This window comes from Panthera onca, chromosome C2 (assembly GCF_046562875.1).
Source record: "Panthera onca isolate mPanOnc1 chromosome C2, mPanOnc1 haplotype 2, whole genome shotgun sequence".
Lineage (NCBI taxonomy): Eukaryota > Metazoa > Chordata > Mammalia > Carnivora > Felidae > Panthera > Panthera onca.
This window is the reverse complement of record NC_138347.1, coordinates 134,069,260-134,085,660: the sequence shown is the minus strand read 5'-3', so window position 1 is coordinate 134,085,660 and position 16,401 is coordinate 134,069,260. Positions and strand designations below refer to the sequence as shown.

Sequence of the window (16,401 nt, the reverse complement as noted above, 5' to 3'; positions counted from 1 at the left end):
AAAGGAAAAAGTCAAAGATACATTTCAGAAGATAAAGGAGAAAGTGGGTGACAAGTAGTTCAAAGTGCGGGCTTTCAAGTCAATTAAACCTGGTCTCATGTGGTCTTTGCCTCTTACAATTTCTGTGACCTTGCTTTGAAATTCCCAAACCTTGAGGAATGAGTTTCTTGTCTGTTAAAAGGAAATGATAAAGTCTCCTTGCAGGCTGTGGGAAGACTTGCATGAGATGATGCATACAAAGCACTTCTTAGGATCCCTTCTATACCCAATCCTTGAGTTGCAACAAAAGGTAGAATTTCTAACACTGTATGCAAAATATGCTGAGGGATTAAAGATCCTACTTCTACAAGTCTGCCTATTAGTATTCCATATTCTTTATGTATTTTCTTTTTTACTATTAATTCTGCAGCACTCCCAATGAATGTTTTTTGACAATCCAATATTAATGACAATAAAAAGTAATTCAGGTCCTTAAAAACAAGCTGAAATTAAGCAGAAACTATAAACATCACCTAAAGAAACCAAATACCAGAAAAGAGATTAAATGCTTTAACAAAAAGTAAGCTCTCTTGCCATGCTGTTTCAAGTTTGATAGCAGAACATAAATCAAAAGAAGTTTTCAAAGGTTTACTCTGATTTCAGGGACACAAAAGGGACAGATCATTTATAGTAACATCTTGCAGAACAATTGTTGAACAAACCAAATTTCTGGATCTAAATTAAATGAAGGTATTTCCTTCCATTTGATTGTTTCCAAAATCATGTATGTGAAATAAATTTCTTCTTTGAAGTACACAGTCCACTGAGTTTTATATTCTATCAAAACTAACTGGAGTTGGAGGAGGTCCAAGATGGCAGCTAGGAAGATTCTGAACCTACCTCTTCCACTTACACCAAATCTACAGCTATATATGGAATAATTCCTGCTGAAAAAGAACTGAAAACTTAGCTGAACAAACCCCTCCACAAAAAGGGATAAAAGAACCACATCAAGATGGGTAGAAGATACAGAAAGACAGAGTCTTGCCCAAAACTCCACCCCTAGCATAGCAAACCACAATGGGGCAGGGGGTGGAGGGGTGGTGAATCTCACAGGTCCAGAGACTTTCCCTAAGGAGTAAGAGCATCATTCCCCACATCAGGCACACCAAACCTTGCGACCTGCACCAGAAAGATGAGCCTTCCAAAATGTCTAGCTTTGAAAATAAGCAGGGCTTATATCCAAAGGATCCAAGGGGTCTATGGGAATCTGAGATACTCATCTTGAGTGGCTTATATATGGATTTGTTCATCCTAGGATCAGCACAAAGGCAGTAGTTTGAAAGGTAACTGGATAATACATGAAGGAGATTCATTTTCTAGTCATAAAACATCTGCCAGAGGGGCAGGAACCAGGTGGGGTTCTTTAGGGACAGAGGCACTGGTGAGCACCATTATTGCACTCTCCCTCTACCTTGCTAGCTCAGGTGGGTGTGCATGGATACAGCCTTGCTAAAGCTGCCAGTATGCCCCATCCCAATGCTCTTCTCCTATATCTCTAAAGCTGCCAGCATGCCCTGCCACAAGTACTCTTCCCCAATATCACTAAAGCCACACCTGAGCTGCACCCTCGGAACTCTCCCACTGCCTGATGAAGAGTTCAAAGCAATGGCCATGAAGATTGTCACCAAATTCAGAAGAATGAATACAATGAGAACTTCAACAAAAAAATAAAAAAAATACAAGAAAGTACCAAACAAAAGTCACAGAGCTAAAGAATGCAATAACTAAACTGAAAAAATACACAAGAGGAGTTTAACAGCAGACTAGATGAAGCAGAAGAATGAATCAGCAACCTGGAAAACAGGGCCATGGACCTCACTGAAACAAAGCCACAGAAAGAAAAAAATAATTCTAAAAAGTAAAGATAGCTTAAGGGATCAATGGAATAACATCAAGCAGAATAAAATTACATTATAGGGGTCAGAGGAGAAGAGAGAACAAGGCAGAAAACTTATTTGAAAAAATAAAGGTTGAAAACTTCCCTAACCTGAGGAAGGAAAGAGAAATCCAGATTCAGAAAACACAGAGAGTTCTGAATAAGATAAACCCAAAGACATTCACACCAAGAAATATAATTAAAATGTCAAAAGCAAAAGATAGAGAATCTTAAAAGCAGCAAGAGAAAAGCAACTTTTAGATACAATGGAATCTCCATAAGACTATCTGCTGATTTTCAACAGAAACTTTTCAGGCTAGAAGCAAGTGACATGACATATTCAAAATGCTAAAAGAAAAAAACTTCCAGCCAAGAATACTCTACCAGCAAGATCATCATCCAGAATTGAAGGGAAAATAAAGAGTTTCCTAGATAAGCAAAAGCTAAAGGAGTTCATCACCACTAAACTGGCCTTAAAAGAAATGTTAAAGTGACTTCTTTAACATGAAAAGTCAACAACTAATAACAAGAAAACATAAAAGTAAAAATTTCACAGGTAAAGAAAAATATATAGTAAAAGTAGTGGATTGACGGGGCACCTGGGCAGCTCAGTTGGTTGAGAGTCCGACTCCAGCTCAGGTCATGATCTCACAGTACATGAGTTCAAGCCCCACACTGGGCTTGCCACTGTCAGTGAAGAGCCCACTTAGGATCCTCTGTCCCCCTCCCCCACCACCCCTGCACCCCTCCCCTGCTCACACACACACTCTCTCTCAAAAATAAATAAATATTAAAAAAAAAAGTAGATTAGTCACTTACAAAGCTAGAATGAAGGTTAAAAGACAAAAGTAGTAAAATTAACTATAATTAGTTAAGGGAAACACAAAATACAAAGATATAAAATATGGCATCAAAAACATAAAACATGGGAAGCCAGAGTAAAAAATGTAGAGTTTAGAATGTGTTAAAATTTAAGTTGCCATCAATTTAAAATAGATTGCTTTATAGGCTGTTATAAGTGAACCTCATGGTAATCACAAAGCAAAATTCTATACTAGATAGGTAAAAGATAATGAGAAAGCAATCTAAACATAACACTAAGGAAAGGCATCAAACCACACAGGAAGAGAACAAAAGAAGAAAGAAACAGACAGGATCTCAAAAACAGCCAGAAAACAATAATGCAATGGCAATTAGTACATACCTATTAAGAATTACTTCAAATGTAAATGGACTACATTCTCCTATCAAAAGACAGAGTGGCAGAATGGATTTAAAAAAAAAAGATTCATCCATATGTTGCCTATAAGAAACTTAGTTCAGATCTAAGAACACACACACCAAAAATAGATAGAAAAAGATCTTCCACATAAATGAAAAAAAGAAAACTGATGCAGCTATACTTATATCAGACAAAATAGACTTTTAAACAAAGAATAGCATAAAAGACAAAAAAAAGTAGGGGTACATTACATAATGATAAATGTACCAACGCAACAAAAGGATTTGTAAATATTAATGCACACAAAATAGAAGCACCCAAATATATAAAGCAAATATTAACAGAACTAAAGGGAGAAATTGACAGCAATACAATAATAATAATAATAATAATAATAATAATAGTACAATACAATAATAGGACTTTAATATACCATTTACATCAATGGATAGATCATCCAGACAGAAAATCAATAAGGAGACCCTGGCCTTACACAACACTTTAGACCAGATGGATAATAGATTTTAGATGGATAGACCAGATGGATATAGAGATGTATTAATTGATACATGCAAAACATTCCATCCAAAAGCAGCAGGATACACATTCTTCTCAAGTTTACATGGAACACTCCCCATGATAGATCATGTGTTAGGCCACAAAACATCACAATAAATTTTAGAAGACTGAAATCACAGCAAGCATCTTCTCTGACCACAATTATATGAAATTAGAAATCAATTACAAGGAAAAAACTGAAAAAATCATAAATATATATTAAACAGCATGCTTTGAACAACCAATGAGTCAACAAAGAAATCAAAGGAGAAATCAAAAGAAACCTTAAGACAAACGAAAATGTAAATACAATAATCCAAAAAATCTATGGGATGCAGCAAAAAATAGTTCTAAGAGGGAAGTTGGTAGTGATACAGGCCTACCTCAGGAAACATGAAAAATCTCAAATAAATAATCCAACTTTACACCAAAGGAACTAGAAAAAGAAGAACAAAATTAAGCCTAAAGTTAGTAGAAGGAAGGAAATAATAAAGATCAGAGCAGAAATAAATGAAATAGAAACCAAAAAAAAAAAAAAAATTAGAAATTATCAATGAAACTAAGAGGTGGTTCTTTGAAAAGATAAACAAAATTGACAAATCTTTAGCCAGAATCACAAAGAAAAAAAGACAAAAGACTCAAATAAATCAGAAATGAAAAAGGAGTATATGGGTAGCTCAGTTGGCTAAGCGTCTGACTCTCGGTTTCAGCTCAAATCATGATCCCAGGGTCATGACATCAAGCCCCATGTCAGGCCTTGTGATGAGCATGGAGCCTGCTTAAGATTCTCTCTCTCCCTGTGCCCCTCTCCCCTGCTTGCACTATCTCTCTAAAAATATGAATGAATGAATTAATGAGTGAACAAGAGAAATGAAAAAGTAGTTACGACAGATACTGTAGAAATACAAAGCACCATAAGAGACTATTATAAATAATTACACACCAACAAATTGTTGAACTGTTGACAACTCTGGGAGATATGGATAAATTCCTAGAAACAGTCAATCTTTCAAGATTGAATCATGAAGAAATAGAAAATCTGAATAGACCAATGCTTCCAAACTCATTTTATGAGACCAGCATTACCCTGATACCAAAACCTAATGAGCACCACAAGAAATTACAGGCCAATATCCCCGATGAACAGAGAGACAAAAATGCTCAACAAAATATTAGCAAACCAAATTCAAGAATATATTAAAAGGATTATACACCATCATCAAGTGAGATTTATTCCAGGATGCAAGGATAATTCAACAGTCACAAATCAATCAACATGATACTCCACATTTAAAAAATGAAGGAGAAAAATTATATGATCATCTTAATAAATGCAGAAAAGTATTTGACAAAATTCAACATCCATTTATGAAAAAAAAAAAAAACTCAAGTTGGTATAGATGTAATGTATACCTCAACATGATAAAGGCTATTTATGACAAACCCACAGCTAAACTCATCCTCAACAGTTTTTCTGCTAAGCTTTTCTGCTAAGATCAGGAACCCACTCTTGCCACTTCTATTCAACACAGTATTGAAAATTCTAGTCAGAGCAAGTAGACAAGAAAAAGAAAGAAAGAGTATCCAAATTATAACTGTCACTATGTGCAGATGACATGAAGACTTCACTGAAAAATTGTTAGAATAAATGAATTCAGTAAAGTTGCAGGATACAAAATCAATATACAGAAATCCATTAAATTTCTATATACTAATAACGAAGTACCGAAAAGATATTTTTTTTAAAAAATCCCATTTACAATTGCATCAAAAAGAATAAAACTTAACCAAATAAACTTAACCAAGGAAGTGAAAATACTGTACACTGAAAACTATAAGACACTGAAGAAAGAAATTGAAAGACACAAATAAATGGAAAAATATTCTATGCTCATGGATTGGAAGAATTAATATTATTAAAATGTCTATACTACCCAGGGTGCCTGGGCAGCTCAGTCAGTTAAACGTCAGACTCTTGATTTCTGCTGAGGTCATGATCTCACGGTCTGTGAGACTGAGCTCCACATTGGGCTCTGCGCTGACAGCAAGGAGCCTGCTTGCGATTCTCTCTCTCCCTTTCTCTGCCCCTCTCCCATTCATGCTCGCTCGCTCTCTCTCTCTCAATATAAATAAAATTTTTAAAAAACTAAAAAATTTTTACAAAAATGTCCATACTACCCAAAGCATTCTACAGATTTAATGTTATCACTATCAAAATTGCAATGGCATTTTTCACAGAACTAGAACAAGTAATTCTAAAATCTGTATGAAACCACAAGAGACCCCAAATGGCCAAGGCAAACTTGAGAAAGAACAAAGCTAGAGGTATCACACTCCCTGATTTCAAACTATACTATAAAGCTATAATAATCAAAAGAGTATGGTACTGGCACAAAAACAAACACACAGATCAAAAGAACAGAATAGAGAGCCCAGAAATAAAGCCACACTTATATGGTCAATTAGTACAGGTAAAAGGAGTCAAGAATATACAACGGGGAAAGGACAGTCTTTTCAATAAATGGTGTTGGGAAAAGTGGACAGCCACATGCAGAAGAATGAAACTAGGCCACTATCTTATACCATACACAAAAATTACACCCAAAATGGACTAAAGACTTCAATTAAGACCTGAAAGCATAAAACTCCTAGAAGAAAACACAGGCAATATGCTCTGTGACACTGGTATTGGTGTTAATTTTTTTATCTGACTCCAAAAGCAAAGGCAACAAAAACAAAAATAAACAAATGGGACTACATCAAACTCAAATGCTTGTACACAGTGAAGGAAAGCATCAACAAAATGAAAAGGCAACCTAGTGAATAGTAGAAAATATTTCCAAATGATCTGATAAGGTGTTAATATTTTTTTTTAATATTTTTTAACATTTAGTTTTTATTTTTGAGAGACAGAGAGATAGAGAATGAGTGGGGGAGGGGCAGAGAGAGGGAAACAGAATCTGAAGCAGGCTCCAGGTTCCAAGCTGTCAGCACAGAGCCTGACGCGGAGCTCAAACTCACAGACCGCAAGACCATGACATGAGCCGAAGTCAGATGCTTAACCGACTGAGCCACCCAGGTGCCCCAGGGGTTAATATCTTAAATACATTTTTTAAAACCCTTATATAATCAATAGGAAAAAACACCAACAACAAAACAGTCCAAATAAAAAGTGGGCAGAGGATTAAATAGACATTTTTCCAAAGAAGACATACAGATGGCCAACAGACACATGAAAAGATGTTCAATATCACTAGTTATCAGGAAAATGTAAATCAAAACCACAATGAGACAGGACCTCATACCTGTTAGAATGGCTATCATCAAAAAGATAAGAAATAACACGTGCTGTAGAGAACGCGGAGAAAAGGGAACCCTTGTACACTGTTGGTGGGAATATAAATTGGTGCAGCCTTATGGAAAAGAATATGGAGGTTCCTCAAAAAAAATTAAAAACAGAACTACCATATGATTCAGTAATGCTACTTCTGGGCATTTATCCAAAGAAAACAAAAACACTAACTTGAAAAGATATATGTACTCCTATGTTCAATGCACCATCACTTAGAATAGCCAAGATCTGGAAACAACTAAATGTCCACTGACAGATGAATGGATAAAGAAGATGCTGTTTATACAATGGAACTCTATGCATCCATAAAAAGAATGAAATCTTGCCATTTGTGACAACCTGAACCGACCTTGAATTATGCTTATTTATTATTTATTTATTATTTATTTATTTATTTATATAAATAACATACATAATATACAAATATATATAATATATATAAACTTATATATTTATATATTTATGTATATATTTTATATTTTTTATATATGAATTTATATATAGATATATAAATATATACATAAATAATATATATAATAAATTTATATAAATCATTTATTTATTATTTATTATTAAATGAAATAAGTCAGAGAAAGACAAATGACTACTAGAGAATTTCACTTATATGTGGAATTCAAAAAGCAAAAGAACAAACATTACAAAACAAAGCTTCCAGATATGGAGAACAGACTGGTGGCTATCAGAAGGGAACAGGCTTGGGGCACCTGGGTGGCTCAGTCGGTTAAGCATCCAACTTCGGCTCAGGTCATGATCTCACAGCTCTTGAGTTCAAGCCCCACATCGGGCACTGTGCTGACAGCTCGGATCCTGGAGCCTACTTCGGATTCTGTGTCTCCCTCTCTCTCTGCCCCTCCCCTGCTCACGCTCTGTCTTTCTCTCTCTCTCAAAAATAAATAAACATGAAAAAATTATTAAAAAAGAAAAAGAAGGGAACAGGCTTAGGGGGAGGGGCGACACGGGTGAAGGGGACCCACTGTATAGCAATGACTGGCAACGAGACTTATTGTGATGATCACTTTGTAGTGCATGCAGACATCAAACTATTATGATGTACACCTGGCACTAATATAAGGTTTATACCAATGTTACCTCAATTAAGAAAAAACAGTTGAAGTCTAAATAATATCTTCTTTGAACCCCTAAGGTAAGTTACATCATCCATGTCTATTTATTCATCCACTCACACATTTATTCAACAAGTATATGCTTAAAAACATGCTTCCCACAAGACATTAAACTAGGTGTTTTCGCAACCTCTTGGTGAGTAAGATCAAGTTACCTGAGAGGCAGAAAGAAACAGGGCTGTATAGAGATACAGAGTGGTGGCTGGAAGGCAGAGAAAGGAACAATTCATTGCAAGAAGTGATTATCTGAGGAAGACCTTGAAGATGACAGAGAGGAGGGAGGCACACGGGCTGAGAAAAGAGAGGTGTAAATCTGAAGGCTAAGTTGGGCATGGAGAGCAGTCACAGGGGCCTTGTGATCAGTAGCAGATCAGTAGGGTGACCACATTATTTATCATCCAAACCGGGATGCCTCTGAGAAGAAAAGGAGGCACTCTTAATAATTTTGCCAGGACAAAAGGTGTAAATCCGGACTGTCCTGGGCAAATCAAGACGTATGGGTGCTTGGCTCAATGAAAGTGATGTTCAGTACCGTCTGATCACTTAGCTGGGGTGACTGAGGTGCACGCACAGTTGTACTGAGGCACCTGACTTAGAAAGGCACCAAAACAAATCGTTTTTGAAAGCAACTTTAGAATATGTCTGAGAAACTTCGCTGGGTACATTCTGCATATTTCAAAAGACAAGACTCCCAAAACGGGCATGGCAAATCTCCAACTCAAATGGAGCTAAGTGAGTTTGCTCATCTCAGGATAAACTCCAAGTAAGAGAAACTAAAAATCACAAAAACAAACATAGTAGGTACTGTTTATGGAGTGTTTCTTAGGCACCATACTCTGCTCTGAGTATTTCACACACACATCATCTCATTTCATCTTTACCCCAACACTATGAGGGGGGATTTAATTTTTTCCACTTTAGAGACTATGTAACTGGACATACAGACTTAAATATCTTGCCCAAGGCCACACAGAAAGGAAGCAAGGGAGCCAGAGTCCGATCCAAGCACCTCACTCCACACCCTCTATTTTTCTCGCCACTATTCTGCCTCCTGAATAACCCAGACGTGCAGCACGTGACCTGAGCGCAGCCCAGCTGAGAATATCAGCTAGAACACGGTTTACCTAACTGCCCCTGCCAAGTGACCAAGAACTGGTGGCCAGCAGTGCCCAGCCACCTGCCCTTCTCGACTACTTGGAACTAGGCAGTTGGCAAGTGTCCTGCCAGCAGCCTGGACCACTCACATAATTGTCACGAAAGCTCAGTGTGATTAATTATATGCTTTGAGCACTCTAAAGCTATGCAATTATTCTGACATGAATAAAATACGTACTCCTGAAACTTCCCTGGTGGCTTAGCATTTGTTTGAGCCACAACCAAGTACTCTTATGCCCAGCACAACCCTCTAGATCCACCACAATTATCAGTAGAAAAAAGCTGGTCAGGCAGCTTGCAAACACACAGTTTCTGGTAAACTGGTAAAAATAATCTGAATATCCCTTGCACTACAGAATCCCATTGATATAAAATAAAAAAGGTAACCAAACTAATTTAGAGGTCTCGTAGATGACAGCCAGAACTTCATATTAATAAGAAACAGAGCATCTATTCTTGAATATCTATGTATGAAATAAAGTCTGGGGAGAAAATATGAATGTTCATACTTCATTTATGTCTGCATTTAGGCTGTAGATAACACTGCCCTGTTTTGTTGAATAATGAGGAATCGGTAACTTAAGTATTTAAAAAAAGAAAAAAAAGAATAGTTTAGCACCCTTGCAGAAGACACAGAACTATAAAAGGAACTGAACAGATTCTGGGAGACAGCATTCTAAGAAAATGACTTGAGTGACCAAGATCAGCAATTAAAAAAATAAAATAAACAATTTCCTGTCAGTTGACTATTTGGATTTGGTGAAGGAAAACAACAACAACAACAACAACAACAACACAGATCAAACAACTGTTTGGAGGAGAGGCTGGAAAACAAGAAAGGGGGCAAGTAATTTTGGGGGCATGAAAATTAATACCCTCTGATTACTCCTGAAAAGCGAACTCTGAATTGTGACAAAAGCTCTTTGAGTGGGCTGAGACAAGCAGCCACGCCCTGGCCTTTCAACAGTTATCCTGTGTGGCCCAAAATGCATTAGTACAAAGTGAAGTGCAGAGTGGCTGACTGGACATTACATTTTTCTGACTTAAATGATCCAGTCTGCCTATCTATTCAGACAAACTCACTTTATGATCCAGTTACTGTTTGTTTAATATTTATGACATGCCCATAAGTTGGCTGGGCATGCAGTTGTCTCTCCCTTCCCTCCACTCAAAGCAAAGAAACAAACAAATAAACAAACAAAACCCAAAAAAATCTAAAAACCGAAAAATCTAAAGCCAAATGCAGATATTTTTAAGATCTAATTCAAGAAACGGTTATTGAGTACCTGTTATCCTTGCATAACTGATAAATACAGCCCGGCTTTTGCCTGCAAAAAGTCTAGTTTATTTAAACCATAGGCCAATATAATATCCATATGCACATTTTTTTTAATTTTGTTTAAACATATATATATATAATAAATGCGAACGTCTGCTTCTTCCCCACCTTGGGGTGCTCAGCATCAAGACACAAGAATATACGTGTTGGTATAAAGGCAGGAAAAAGGCTTCCCCTACACACGATGATACTGTGATAATGACATAATGATACTAAGAAAACTATGAGCTGCTACCTTGGACAAGATCAAACCACTGTCCCAAAGAAGGTGGAGGCTCTGATCAAGCAGCCACAACAGGTAACTACAGCTGTCTGGCTATATTATCCCTCAACTTCTGCCAGCAGGAATAGTCTTTTGGTTCCCTCCAATATCCCCTACATTTAGAGGGAAAAATTGAAGCCAGCATTCCAAACCACCAGTGCTACCTTAATTATACAGAAAATTTAAAACTGTCAGTGTAATCTGGGGGGCAGTAGAGTGCAGCCATACCAAAATGGGGTAAACCAGCTCTGGCACGTTAGGCAAGTGGTTAACCTCTCTGAACTCTGGGTTTTCTTCAGCCTCCGTGGCAGGGGCAGGACCATGTCACAGAATTATATTAAGTACTTTCCACGTGTTTGCACATAGTGTTTAATAAGTAGCACGTGGGGCGCCTGGGTGGCTCAGTCGGTTAAGCGTCCGACTTCGGCTCAGGTCATGATCTCGCGGTCCGTGAGTTCAAGCCCCGCGTCAGGCTCTGTGCTGACAGCTCAGAGCCTGGAGCCTGTTTCAGATTCTGTGTCTCCCTCTCTCTCTGACCTTCCCCCACTCATGCTCTGTCTCTGTCTCAAAAATGAATAAACGTTAAAAAAAAAATTAAAAAAAAAATAAAATAAGTAGCAAGTGCTATTATTACTTTTAGCTACCAAAATCATGCAATGGCTATATTTCCTATTTATTAAAACGTACCCAAGATCAGTGGTTGCCACAGCCCAGGCACGGGAAGGGGGGAAGTCACAAAGGGACCAGGAGAATTTTTGGAGGGCAATGGAATTTTTTATTGTGGTAGTGGTTAGATGAATGTGTGTTTTTGTCAATCTCATAGAACTGGACGCCAACAAGAGTGAATTTTACTTTATGCAAATTATATCACCTTTTTAATATTCAATTATAATATTCAATTATATATACCAACTATAATATTCAATCGGTTTTAATTAAAATAAGCCATCTAAACTAATGGGCACTTTAACTTCATTTCTTGCTAAAATGAAAAAGAAATCTAAGGCCTAAATGCTACTTCACATTTTTAGACCAAGTCTTTGAGTTAAAGGATGGAGGTATTTGTAAAAAATAGATGTCGCCTAAACAACTGACCAAATTAGCTGTTTCAAAAGAAGGTGTAGATTGTACTGAATGGTGTGATGAAATGAAATATGGAAAGAGAAAATGAAAGTGATGTTTTCGTTTACTAGATTACTTAAGATGACAAACATAATGGCTCCTTCCCTAAAACTTTGGTAATGGGCCTTTGTAAATAATCTAAAAAGGGTAATATTATTTCCACTAAACTAAGGAAAAGCAGAGAAGTCTGGTGATGAGTTCCATGATTATTTCTCTTCTCAATGTATTTGTAAAAGATTCCATAAGGCTGCTCACTCTGAGTCTTCATCAGCACTGTAGCCATAACCAAGGAGCTTTTAGTATAGATCTGTGCATCTATTTTGGCAGAAAATGTAGTTTTACAACAATTTTTTACTCAACACCATATTTACAAAACAGATGGAGTTCCAAAGAAGTGATTTTAAATGAGAAATATAATTCTGGTCAGCCCACAGTGTATCTCTGCATATGTCCTGCATCTCAGCAATAATACCCTTTCTGTGCCCACTGCTTATCACATCCAGGCTGTTATTTCCCCCTCTGACTTGGGGATCCCCATACAAGAGGAATGTCAGGAGGGTAATGAAGATGAAAGCTAGGAAAAAGGTATAGCTCACAAGCCCAACGTTTCAACTAAAGCAACCCCATAAATACTGGCCTCTGTGCCTCAGCCAGCAACTCCCTGCCATGACCTCAAGTCCCCGATTATCACCTTGCTTACCCATCTACTCCCGCCCCAATCTTTTCATCACCTGACTGAACTCATCCCTTATATTCAAAAAGAACATAAAGAAACTACTGAAGAGGTGTCGCTATTGCTTTTTGACATGAGCTTCTACTAAGTTCTTCTACTGTTTTTTAACAAAGGTGAAATAATTTCTGCCATTCATATGACAAAAATGTCTGTGCACTATTCATTGCAAATATTTATGAAATTTGATGTTAAAGAATATTAGACAATATTAGAATATTGTCTTGATACTGTTATGTCTGCAGAAAATACCACACTAAGTTTCTAAAATCTTGATCCTTCAAGGCACCAATTCAAGGGGAAATATACCAAGTAGTTACCGACTTAAATATAGCATACCGCTTTCCTATAACCCAGGCTTGATCAACTTTCAACACTATTTCCATAGTTTCAAAGTGTGTTTAAGAACATGCACATTGACAAAGAGGAAAGAAAAAGGAGTAAATCAAGTCATCTTAGGAGGTGTAAGTAAATGAACAAGATATGAGACTAGTAAACACCAAACCACCAATTTCAGAAATTAACAGAACTTAGAATAAACATGTACTTTCTTATCATTCCTCCATTCATTCAGGAAACAATCTATTGAATCCCTAATATGTTCCTGGCAATATGTATCCAGGGATACAACTCTGAACAAGAAACCAATTGCCTTCATTAGAAAAAAGAAAAATGACAAAGATATCTTTCAAAGTTTCAAAACTCAAAAACCAGTGATTGCTGAATAATTAATGATTTCCCCATGTGCTTCTAGAATCTTCAATGAAGAAATGATATCTACCGACAAGTTCTCAATTCCACATATCAGAAATATTGGCAAATCATCCTTCGTCCTATTCTGAATATAAAATTAAAATAGCTGTTTTAAATAAGTTACACTGTGAATCCCACTATGGACACCAATAAAGCTTGATTTTTCTTTTTAAAGTACAAAAACAGGCTCTCCAACAAATTAAATAAGAAGAATTAAAATTAAGTAGGTTGGTATCTTCTCTGGAATTTTACCTCAAATTTCATTAAAACCGCAATGCAATATCACTACAAATATCTGGTAACCAATAAAAACAGAGTTGACACATAACTCTGTTCATAGGATTGATGATCATGCATAGTTGAAAGCAACTTCCATGGAAACAGAAGCTACACAGCAAAAGAAAATGTAAGTCACATTTTAAAAGCCAAGTATGCAGCAAAAATATGTTACTTTCCTTAAATTCTCAATGCCTACTGCAGGTAGTTAACACACTTGATCTTTAAGCCCTTCACTTGTGCCCTTGCCCAGACATAAACTGTACAAACAGATGACAAAGCGAAAAGCAGTTTCACAACTGCCTGTTACAGAGGGTAGGAAGGTGGTATATTTCACTAGATTACTGCAGAAGCTGATAACACCACCAGACACTACAGAGTACTTAGGAAGATTTCTGCAGGTCCAATTAAATTTCAAATACCACCAGTGCCAATTCTCTTTACTGTGGCCTGTTTTGCCCTCTCTCCCATGGGTTATCAGCCACAGGAAGGGTGGGTGCAGCCCTGTCAATGTGCTTTGCTGCTCATTGTCCTGGTAACCCCTTGATTTTCAGAAAGCAATGTTTTCCTATTTGCTCTGAACTTAAGCAGAATGAGCTACTCTTGCTTAAGGCTCTGCTCTTCTTAGCTCATCAACTATTTTTTTTCACTTCAGGCCACGAGAAATATTTTTACACGGCAGACCAAAATGTAGTATTAGAATGAAACCACCACAAACTCAGGAGTTCCTAATATTACTTCTTAAGCTTGAAATGCACAAAACAATTGCTGACTTTCTGCTGCTAAGTATCACTATGCAAAAGATACCAAAACCAAGCAAACTGCTCAAAAGAACTTCCACAGAACTGGAGGCCTGCCTACTGCAGCAAGGAAAAGATTAAATTGTGCAGAACTGTAATGTCTCAGTGCTTTTGAGCCTAAGAAAGCGGAAATCTTCATTTGTGTTTAGAAAACCTACTCCATTTCTCCGTTTGAGTGAGGGACCAGAGATTTTGCACCCTCGAAGTGTAACCATTTGCAAGAGGCAACTAGATACAGATCAGAAGAATCCAATTAAATAAGCTGGTTCACCCCCTGGGATTTTTAAGAAAATGTTTTCACATAACCACTGTATTTAACATACAATAGACACGTTACAGGCACAGTCTGTTACCAGTCAAGGCTACCACAGAAGAGAATGTCCTGCCCAACCAGGTACAGGCCATAATTCCAGGCCAGTCCTGGAAAAGGTGACAGCCCCAAGTTCAACTGGGAATGTCTGAGCACAGCTTCCCCTGCACATTAAGGATCACCTCTCCATTCTTTCCAAATGCCGTGTGCATCCAATCCCTGTTCAAGCACCCCAAGTACCCATGCACCAGTGGTTCCCGTAGGCAGGGGACTCCTCGTATAACCCCCTCCTTCCACCACCACTCTCCTCTCGGGAAACTGACCCCGAGAACGGCTGGGGGTGGGCGATGTGCGCCCTTCTCTCACCTACCTTGATGATGCTGCTCCGGCGGGGCAGGCCGCCGGGTTTGCTCTCCCGGGGGAGGGAGCAGGCGGCCGGGCTGGGGGTCGGGGCGAGCACGGCGCCACGGGGTCCCCTGGCGGGGCTGGCTCGGGCTTCGTCCCCGGACACGCCGAGGCTGCAGTCTCCGTTGGAAACCCCGCCGCTGTCATAGCGCGCCCGCCCGTGGCCGAGGCGACCTCCCCCGCCGCCGCCGCTGCTGCTGCCGCCGCCGCCGCCGCCTTCTCCGGCTCCAGCTTTCAGGGCGCCCTTGGCGCCGAGGGCCGGGCCCGGGGAGGTGGGCAGGGCCCCGCCGGCGGCGCCCCCCCGGCCGCACTCCGCCATGGGCGCCCCACGACCCGCCAGCACAAAGCCGCGTCCCCGCGTCCCCGCGTCCCCGCCGCCGCCTCGGGCCGCCGCGCGCGGCCCCTCCTCCTCTCCTCCTCCCGCCGCCGCCTCCTCGGCCGCTTCTTCCGCTTTTTTTTTTTTTTTTTTTTTTTTTTTTTTTTTAATTTAGATGTGATGTTTGTTTCGAGCTCGCCTCGCGCACGGTTCAAGTCGTGGCGGCAGAATTATCGGAAGATTCCTGCAGGGGAGAGAAGAGAGAGACACAAGTCAGCTCCGGCGGCAGCGGCGGCGGCGGCGGGGCCCCGGCTCCCAGTACCTGGGGAAGGAAAACACGCCCCGGCACACGCGCCGCCGCGGGCGCCAAAAATAACCCGCGCGGGCCGGGCGCCCACCGGGCCACGGGGCACCCACCCCGAGGTAACGCGGCGGCGGCCTCAAGGGCTCGGGGCGCTCTCCGCAGAGGCTCAGGGCACCCCCCACCCCCTCGCCAGGGGTCGGAGCGCTCATCACGCGGGAACCAGGCGTCCAGCCCCGGGCCGGGGTGCCCACCTTGGGCTCAGGAAGAGGGGAAGCGGCGGGAGCCCGCTGCTCTCTGGCCTCGCGGAGGCGCCTCCCGAGGGTCTCGCGGCCTGGGCGAGCGGGGGATGAAGCCCGGTCTCCCCAGACCCCAACTCCCCAGAGGCCGTCGCGTGCCGGGCCCCGCTGCGGCCCCCCAGAGTCCCCGCTGAGGCC

General features: G+C 39.8%; 1 protein-coding gene across 3 annotated transcripts in view; it reads right to left on the bottom strand.

The window, feature by feature from the left end:
• Nucleotides 1-15,951, bottom strand: part of PLCL2 (phospholipase C like 2) — a 195,382-nt gene extending 179,431 nt beyond the window's left edge. The window contains exon 1 of one of the 3 annotated variants that reach the window (XM_060638596.3): nucleotides 15,313-15,951. In XM_060638596.3, the coding sequence (XP_060494579.1) occupies nucleotides 15,313-15,666 (354 nt within the window). In that variant the 5' untranslated portion in view covers nucleotides 15,667-15,951. The remainder of the gene's footprint in view (nucleotides 1-15,312) is intronic. The other 2 variants (XM_060638595.3, XM_060638594.3) reach the window with 2 other exon arrangements.
• Between the last annotated feature and the right edge of the window lie 450 nt (nucleotides 15,952-16,401).